Below are 10,097 nucleotides of genomic sequence, written 5' to 3' on the forward strand. Positions count from 1 at the left end.
GTCATAAACAGAAAAACTCAGTTGGGGTCACTCTAATCCCTAATCCGCACGTCCTGTTCTATTTCAATTTGTTTATACTAATTTTCTCCAAACTCTTGTTGAGCCTGGCTGAAGTTGAGTTTAAAAATACAGACCATTTTGAGTTAAGAAGAAAACATTATGCATTTTGTTATTAGGCACACTTCATAAATATTCTGAATAAATGTCCTGGGGTTTGATTCTTTGTACCCACAAACCCATAAATAAAAAAGTATTACTATTCTTGGGACTAAGAGTAGACATTTGGTTCTGTTAATACAGCTACTGTTGACATAGAAGCTGTGATGAGTGTGTGTGTGTGTGTGTGTGTGTGTGCGCGCGTGCGCGCGCACGCACAAGTGTGCCTGCTCGCCTGTGGATTTTAGTATCCTATTGTTTCATTTCTTGACATCACTTCATTATTCTTGTAAAATTTTCTAACACTTTATTTAATACTATTTCTATCAACTTCAATTACTGTTTCAATGACTTATCTAAAGAGTTTGATATTATATCTACTGTTTGCTAGTGACAAAAGCTTTTTCACTTATGGTAGCTATCCTAAAACAATCAGAGAATAGTTTGTAAGTTTTGGAACTTGGATTGAATATTTGTATTTGTAATTCTGGAAGTGTTTCAGAAAATAACAAAAAATAAGAAACTTTTAACTACAAAAAAAATGAATTTACTTTGATTCTTTTATAGATGAGTAATTTAGAGAATCATAGAAAATTACTCATAAATAGTTCAGAAAGGAATAATTTTTAAAATGTCATATTTTATAGTTTCTTGGGCAGCACTAAAGAAAAGGAGATTAATACTCTTTAAAATATGCCTGATTTTTATCTGCTTTTTAGATAACCTCTTAAAGTAAGTTAAAACTAAATCATATCACGTAAATATAAATTATTGACTCTATAGTTAAATTTTTAAATTTATAATTTAAATACAATATAGAAGAAACTCAGTTGTCAAGATTAGTATAAAGAGAGAGAAGATAGAAAAATCTTCGACTTTCAAATCTCCTTCAGTTTACAAATGATCAGGATAGGGAAAGAAATTTGATTGATCTTTATTTTTCACAGAATATGGAAATAGCAACAGAACCAAAATGCAATTTTACCACTTTTTTCCTTAAACTCCACATTAAAATCTGACCGTTTTAATATAATAATTTTAATGCATCCCCATCAATACCTAGATGTGCAGTCAATTTACAAGTTCTCATGTGCTCTGGGCAATAGCATGCAGATTTAGAGCATGATCTAAAAATCATAATGTACCTTCCCAATTATAAAGTAGAGATTAGGCTGTGATGCATCTAGTTGAAATGCTAATAACATTTTATTACAATAATGGACACTGAAATGCCAGAAAGCAGGATAGCACATCCATTTATAAACACTAGCTATGGAATCATTGTGAGCTTATAAAAGTTATTGATTTTTCTAATGAGGGCCCTAACAATGCCAATTTGACAGGGTTGCTGCACTATTGTGTACATATTATGTGATAAACTTCTAGTTACTCAAAGTGGTAATTAACAAGATCACTGCATTCCTAGTATTTGACATACAGTGGCATTTACTACATAATGTACTTTTAAAATTTTTAGAAATATAAATCATTTCATTGAGTTTGTTACCTTAAGTTGGAATAATGAACAGCTAACAGAGCATGCTCAGTATAAGGCAGCATCACTGTAAGTATGGCCTACATGTGCTCCTTTAAACTACAATTGTGGAAAACCTGTATTATTTCCAACATCACCATTTTACAGGTGAGAAAACCAAAGATAAAAAGCCTTCAGAATCACACAGATAGAGCGTGTCATGCCCAGGATTCATCTCAGGCCTTAGGGTTCCAGTATCTATTCAATGAACTACAATATTTCATGGCATGTAAAAGTCAAAGAGCCACATCATGGAATCATAGAAAGCTCTAGAGGAAACAGGGTACATGCAATATAAACAATGTTTCACCAGAATGGCACAGCATAGTGGTTAAAATTATGGGCTCTGCTATAAAATAACATGTGTAAATCCTGGTTCTGCCTCTTTTGCCTGAAGGAACCTAAATTATAATTTTTATTTTCTGCTTCCACATCTAACGTAAGGTGGCTAGAATTATTGTCTAATATTGTAAAGGATAAGGTCCTTCACATCTGTAATGTGCTTAGCTTAGTATTGAGCACATTAAAAAGGACTGGGGATGTAGCTCAGTGATTAAGTGTCCCTGGGTTCAATCCCCAGTACAAAAAAAAGGGGGGAGGGGAGAGACAGAGAGACAGAAAGAGAGAGAGAGAGGGGCCTTAATAGCTACTTTGTGCTCACATTCTCTTCCTTAAGAGAAAAAAATAAACAAAGTGTGAGGTCAATAAATTGTCTACTCTATAACTGGCCTGAGTCTTGTAAGTTAAAGGACAATTAAAAAGGTCACAGAAAGCTGAAAAAAAAAATACCCAAAGGGAGTTCACTAGCAGGCTGCTTTTCCTGGCTTTTCAGGGTTACAGATATAGTCTTCTCCATTTCCTTTATATCATTTCTGCTTTTTTGATGCAACAGATCTCACAGGTGTTTATAGGTCTTGTGATCAGATCTGTCATTACATAGAACAACTCTAGAAGTCTCTCTTCTTAATGCTGATTTTATTACACAATATAAATCATAATCACAATTTACATCTATTTATATATCTCTGCATATATATAGATAGATCTAGATATAAATATATACACACATATACATATATACCATGCATGATATCATATAATATTCATTTTGTATTGTCAACTATGTATTTCATTTATTATTGCTTATCTACTGCTTTTCTGCCTTTTTTGCAATTTGTCCATTATTGACATTTGTAACATTATTTATATCTGTCTTGAATTTATGTTCCTCTCTGGTGTTGCTTAGATTGTTCAAACACTTCTTTAAACAGCAACCTGTACGAGGTCCACAGTAAACATTCAGTGGGCAGGATTTAATATTGAAACAACTGAACCTATCAGCAAAACCGAAGGCAATGAATTTCTTGTCTTGTGTATGCTCTAACTGTATCCTAAATTATACTCTTTTTGTTAATGATTAAACAAACTGAATTATTAAAAAATGTATGGGTATATTTATGCCTTTCACTGGCAAAGCTTCAGTGATTTCAAAAGCAGTCATGAGTTCAGAGGGGAGCACTTAGACAGGATGATTACACAGTCTTCTCCCAGGCTGCCAGCTTGAACAGACGAAGCCTTCATGGCAGATCAATTCCACAAATAAACAGGAACACCACGTGAAATCTGGAAGTTCCTGCTGATGATGGTGTTAAATTTTGACACATGGCAACTCTGCTGAGTCCTGATCTCTCTCCCTTTGGTATTTTCTTTTCTCACAGGCCATCAAACCTTCTTCTGGACCAAAGCAACGTGGATATCACTACCTTCCGCACAACAGGTGACTGGCTTAATGGAGTCCGGACAGCACACTGCAAGGAAATCTTCACAGGCGTGGAGTACAGTTCTTGTGATACCATAGCCAAGATTTCCACAGAGTAAGAAATATTTATTAAGAAGGATGAATGATTATGAACTTTCTACTGAACACACCTGTTTTGGATTAATGTGTTATAAACATAACTTATACCTCTGAAGTACAAGCCCAGTGTCTCCTGTATGCACTGGGCTAGTCCCTGGACCTTCTTGTGACCTTTCTAGGTTAATATGTGATGAGGATTCTTCCTTTCATGAGTGAGCCCCAGGACAGGTGACTACTTGTTACTCTGATGTTCATATACACCCATGAACCCAAGCTCTTATTTTAAAGTATAGACAACATAGCATGATGGTTTTTATACAATAAGAATGTTGTTATTTTTTACATAAATGAATCCATTTTAATGTGCTATATTTCTGAGACAGTGATCATTTGGTATCAGGAATCTTTTGATATAAGAAACTCCTAGATTTAAGCAAAGGGGATTTGTATAGAATTTAGTGAATCCAGTGAGTAATCATAAAAATTTGTCATCACTCACAAGATGTGGAAATTGGACAATTGAAAGTAAAGAGCTGAGAAAGTTCCATCCTTCATATCTACATGAATGAGGGCCAGTTTACTTCATTTCCTAACGTGACAGCATCATTTTTTTTTCCTTTTTGTTGCTCAGTAACTTTTCCTATTTTCTATGCACAAAGCTAACAGTGGATTTCTAAACTCTAAGTCATACTGTCATTCAACTGGCCAGGGAATAACTGTAAATTCTGAGTCCCCAGGAAAGAATCCAGGACTGGCTTACTTTCACTTGTAGATTGGAACCTTCAAAGTAATATATTTGTGGTTATTTGTCAGTTTTGTTCCAAATAAGAAATATGAGATGTCATGGACCTGTTTCTAGCAGGGGCCCTTTCTTGAAGGCAAGATGGAGAAATGTCCCCCAAAAAAGAGGTTCATACTTGGCAGATACACGAAAAGTTGTTCAGTATATTGCTGCTTGCACAGTCTGTTGGGAAACTATGTTCATCTTTCTTCAATCTTCCCGTCTTTGCTTTGGTCCATTAACAAAACCCATTAGACCTCTCAAGTTTCCTCAAACTTATCTTTTCCAAATGATACTTGAATATTTAAATGTTATTGAACATATACAGATTTCTATCATCACATTGTCAACCATTTAAACAGTGACTGTGCTCAACAACAGATTAGATGTCAAAAATCAATATGTAATTTAACATACAGGTACAAGTGCCCAAAAATTAGTGTATAATTTATGCTATGATATTTCAATCAGAAACATATAAAACCACAAAAATATCTACAGGAAGGGTTTATTACTATTGAAGAGGGGGAAATAAACTCAGAATATAAACTCATGTTAATCTATTTACCATGCTTCGGAGTTCCTGTTTAAAGTGGAAGGTAATGTTTGTTGAATATAATTCTGACCCAATCAACAATAGACTTTGAATTTCTGTATTTTGATCAGACACAGTCCCAGAATATATTCACCCATTTGAACATTTTTATAAATTCTTATTATAGTAACATAAACAGTTAGGGTTATGATATACAAGACATCTGCTTTAGAGCACAGAAGCATAACAAAGAATAAGCACAATGTTGAATATTTGCACACCATTGCCAGATTTTCAAAGGCAAAGTTATGCAAATGTTTATTATAAAAAAATACCAACACTCAGAGCTTTTAGATAATGAAACACTATATTGAAGTGGATGAGGCAGAACACTGTTAATAAGATTAACTGCTAGTTCATAATTTACATAGAGTCAGCATTATAAGCTGTGGCTGTGGTAAGAAAGCTATTTGCTCAAAAAAGATTCAATGGCAGAATTTGTTATACTTCTAAGTGAGTGACATACTTATGTCAACAGTACAGTTTTGGACGTTAAACTCTTTTTGGCTGTGTAGAATATTTCCCTTCATTGCTACTTGTGTTTGAACAATCTACAAATAAATGTTCAAGCTGAAAGCTGACTTTTCTGGAAAGACTAGGCTCTTATGGGTTTCTTCTTCGTACTGAGCAGATGTCTCAGATTTTTCTGTATTGAGAATAGTGTTAGATTCCCATGTATTTCCCTGAAACTCCTCAAAAGGAATTTTTTTCTTCCTTAAGTCACCACAATGTTGTGTTCCTCATGCTCCTATTTTATATTACAAAAATGAGTATTTGTGAAAGTTCTTTATACACTGATAATTGAGGTAAATCTAATCAGGCAACATTTTCACCTTAAATCCAATAAATAAACAATTTAATGAGATATTCTTTCCTTGTACAGCCTTGGACTTACTGTTGGAACTTGATTACTTCAATCTCTGTTTTTTTTGGGCCATACAGACTAAATTCTGAAATGCTTCTGAAACTTCCCAAAATGACTCCCTTGAACAAATAACTCTAGAGATTCTCCTAAAGATTTTCCTAAGATGAATATTGCATTTCTTTTGCTTTTTTCCCATTTAGATGATGAAATCATGGAGAAAGGTCAATGGAGTTTTGCCTTCCAAGAAATATTTATATATTCTAATTAATTTAGGGATTTCATTAAAATGCAAACTACTCATCTACCTTTCAAATAAAGCTCAAAATGTATGCAGTTTTATTCAATAAACATATTTTAAGGTATTATTTCATAGTGTTAAATGAATTTAGGAAGGTCAAAATGAGCAAGGAAGAGAGAAAAGGAAAGGGAGAGGGACAACAGCTGTGGAAAACGAAAAGAGAATCAAGTGTTGGAATGAAGACCAGATAAATTGCTCTCTGCCTTTACTCTGCACCCTATAATGCCATTTTCCAAGTGTGGTCCCCTGTCCCTTTGTCTCTGAAGTTCCAGATAACAAATTAGCCTCTGGTCTCAGTCTTTAACTGCTCCACAGTCTTCAACTTTTTCATACTTCTTCTGAATAGGATCACACAAAAGAGGAGAGTCCACATGGCATGTTATTGAGACTTCTGGTTAGCTAGGTATTCAGGATGATTTTGGACATGGCAGAATGGAGGGTAGAAAATATATTATAGCAAGCAACAGAAACAGTAGAGGGTACAAGAAAATCAACCAAGGGATAACTAAAAGGAATAGTTTAATTATATTTTTCAAGGTCTAATACAATCTTCTTTTTTTAATGGTGCTGGAGATAAAACCTGGGGCCTCGGGTATGACAGGCAAGCACTCTATCACTGAGCCACATCCCTTGGTCAAGACCCAATATGATCTTTTGCATTAAACATTAAAAAAATATATAGATCTGTTTGCTGATTGTGGGTTCCTGGACAGAATCTTAGAGTCTTATGCAGACAATTTCTAGAGGAGCATGTTTGAGAGATGATCTGTGAAGAAGTGGTGAATTCAGTTTCAAATTAAACTGTAAACTCTCTGCATCAGATTTTTTTTTCCAACTACTTGAAGATGAATATTGTAGTTTAGAAGGGAAGATTAGGACCAAGCATCATGACATGTATTATAAGTCACCATGCTCAAATATTCCAGGGTTCAGATTATTAGCATATTAGGTATATTTCAATATTTTTCTGCTCTCCATATTGTCATTTATTCTTTAATAAAGAAAACCAATCAGAAAGAAAGGCTATCAGTTTGCTACATGGTAATAAAGCCTTTGGGATAAAATAAGAAAGAAGAGAGAGTAGGGAGTGCAGACACAAGTGCAGGGAGAATTTATAATATGTCTTAAGAGGGGCAAGAAAGTTCTTATTAGAGAACGAGATTTGAGTAAAGACCTCAAAGATATGTTTATATGAAAAAAACTATTGGGGCAGGAATAAATAGTTCATAATATACACATTTAGCTAAGTCTTTTATTCCTTAAATGAAATTCCTTATGTTTTTGTAGACTTTTAGTGCCCAATTTCTGAATTAAAACTTTAAAATTTAACAGAGATGTGCTTGTTATTTTTTTTTATTTCAAAACGATTGTATAAAGAGATTTTCCCAGATATCTATAGCTGTACACACTAAAAGGCTAAAAAAACAGCAATTTTATCATGCATCCCAGCATCGTGGGTGTGAATTTGGACAGAGGTTAGGTGGGTTATTTTAAGTGTTCTCGCTTTGGTGTTGATGTCAGCATTTAGCAGATGAATGAACTGATCTTGTCTGGGGAGATGGAGGCTGAATTCAGATGTCTGCCTTTGTATACAAGAGTATGCAGCAGGCCTCTGTAATGACTGTAGGTCAAGTGTTTGTACATGGCCTCTCTTGTGCCCTGGTCTCAGGATAGTCAGACTTACATGGCAGCTCTGTGGCCATGAGAATTTTTGCAGAGATAAAAAGTGGAGGAGGGGCTGGGGATGTGGCTCAAGTGGTAACTCGCTTGCCTGGCATGCTTGGGGCCCTGGGTTTCATCCTCAGCACCACATAAAAATAAAGATGTTGTGTCCACCGAAAACTGAAAAATAAATACTAAAAAATTCCCTCTCTCTCTCTCTCTAAAAAAAAAAAAAAAAAAAAAAAAAAAAGTGGAGGACTTCAATTTCTTAGGACCGAAGTATAAATACCGATACAATTTCATTTCTGACTTCTTTTTTTTTTAATTGGTTATTCAAAACATTACAAAGATTGCAGAATCACATCAGTTACACATCCACATTTTTACATAATGCCATAATAGTAACTGTTGTATTCTGCTACCTTTCCTATCCTCTACTATCCCCGCTCCCCTCCCCTCCCATCTTCTCTCTCTACCCCATCTACTGTAATTCATTTCTCTCCTTATTTTTTTCCCATTCCCCTCACAACCTCTTATATGTAATTTTGTATAACAATGAGGGTCTCCTTCCATTTCCATGCAATTTCCCTTTTCTCTCCCTTTCCCTCCAACCTCATGACTCTGTTAATGTTAATCTTTCCCTTCTGTTCTTCCTCCCTGCTCTGTTCTTAGTTGCTCTCATTATATCAAAGAAGACATTTGGCATTTGTTTTTTAGGGATTGGCTAGCTTCACTTAGCATAATCTGCTCTAATGCCATCCATTTCCCTGCAAATTCAATGATTTTGTCATTTCTTAGTGCTGCATAGTACTCCATTGTGTAAAAACCTGAGATAGATAAAGCAGTCCCAGAGCTGGCCCTCATTTAGGCAAGGTTAAATAAATAAATAAATTTCTGGATAAAACCCCAGAAAGCATGTGTGACCTTCTGTATTAGTTGGGCTTATAAATTAAAAAAAAAAATAGTTGGGCTACAATTACAAATTATCATTCTGGCTTGAACAACAGAAACTCATTCTCTAATAATTCTGGAGGAAGAAATCTGAAATCAAAATATCAGCAAGAATACATGCATGTGCTCCAAAGTCTCTAGGGGAGAATCCTTTCTTGTGTCTTCCAGCTTCACCTGAATTCTGATGGTCTTGATTTGTTGAAATATAACTCCAAACTCTGTCTCCAATTTTATATAACTTTCCTTTCTCTGTCATTGTGTCCTTTTTTTAATCTATTATAGGAAAACTCTCCCTGGATTAAGTATTCATGCTAGTCCTGTAAGATATCATTTTGATCCTTGTTTTAATTACATCTACAAAGAGCCTACTTCCAAATAAGGTCACAGTGTCAAGTTCCAAGTTGACAGAAATTTCATGAAAACACCATTTAACTCACCACACTGTCTATATTCTACCACAAGATACAGATAAAATAGTCAAGACATAACACAGGATGAGATAAAATCAGAAATTTAGGTTCAAAGTACTAGGATATATAATTGTGTGAGTTATGCTAATTAAAAATCTCCTGTTTATATACACTATCTAAGAATCATGATTCTCATCAGATTTTTTTTTTTTTTACAGAGACATGAAAAAGGTTGGTGTTACTGTGGTTGGGCCACAGAAGAAGATCATCAGTAGCATTAAAGCTCTAGAAACTCAATCCAAGAATGGTCCAGTTCCAGTGTGAGGAACTTCTTCTGAAGGAGCCCATGGAAGATGTGACATCACTCTATAGACAGATGATAATGCTGGAGATGCCAGTGGAAGTTCTTTGTCCAATAAGACACTCATATACGAGTACAAATGCCTTAAAATGGAATTGAAAAACTCTTTATTTTCCCCTATCATTTAGTGAATGGGTGGGTGGGTATATTTTGATTTGATAATTGCTTTTTTGAATATTAGTTGATAGATTACATTTAAATTCTTCAGTGCAAATGGTGAAGAACTAGCATAGAGCCATTGATCATAAACTGACTATCACAAAAGCAAAACAAGTGAAATAACAAAATGGACATGATGGCTTCATTTATGAATAGCCACAAAAGAAAAGACTTGTGATATTTTTTTACACAGAAGAAATCTGTAACAGGTATTTTGTTTCTTTAAAAACAAGCAAAATAGAGGAGTTTATACCTCAGACTATCTGGCCATATTTACTACCTTATCATTGAATTATTCTCTTTCATCTGTTGAAAGCATATAGAGAAGAATTTTGTAGTTGTTTTAAGTACTATACATTTTAATTTTTAGTATCCTTAAGTGTATCATGTAAAAAATGTGTCTTAATTTTTGAAAAAAGTATGTATTTATTTTCTTTTGAATTGTCTTTATTGTTTTATATTTATGC

The 10,097-nt window shown here is 34.3% G+C and overlaps 1 protein-coding gene across 1 annotated transcript in view; it reads left to right on the forward strand.

Annotated features, from left to right (window-relative positions):
• The window catches only part of Epha3 (EPH receptor A3), a 340,539-nt gene extending 331,105 nt beyond the window's left edge, over positions 1–9,434 (forward strand). Inside the window, exons 16-17 of the mRNA XM_076868941.2 lie at positions 3,409–3,564; positions 9,329–9,434. Of these exons, the coding sequence (XP_076725056.1) occupies positions 3,409–3,564; positions 9,329–9,434 (262 nt within the window). The remainder of the gene's footprint in view (positions 1–3,408; positions 3,565–9,328) is intronic.
• The last annotated feature ends 663 nt before the right edge of the window (positions 9,435–10,097 follow it).

This window comes from Callospermophilus lateralis, chromosome 10 (assembly GCF_048772815.1).
Source record: "Callospermophilus lateralis isolate mCalLat2 chromosome 10, mCalLat2.hap1, whole genome shotgun sequence".
Taxonomy (NCBI): domain Eukaryota; kingdom Metazoa; phylum Chordata; class Mammalia; order Rodentia; family Sciuridae; genus Callospermophilus; species Callospermophilus lateralis.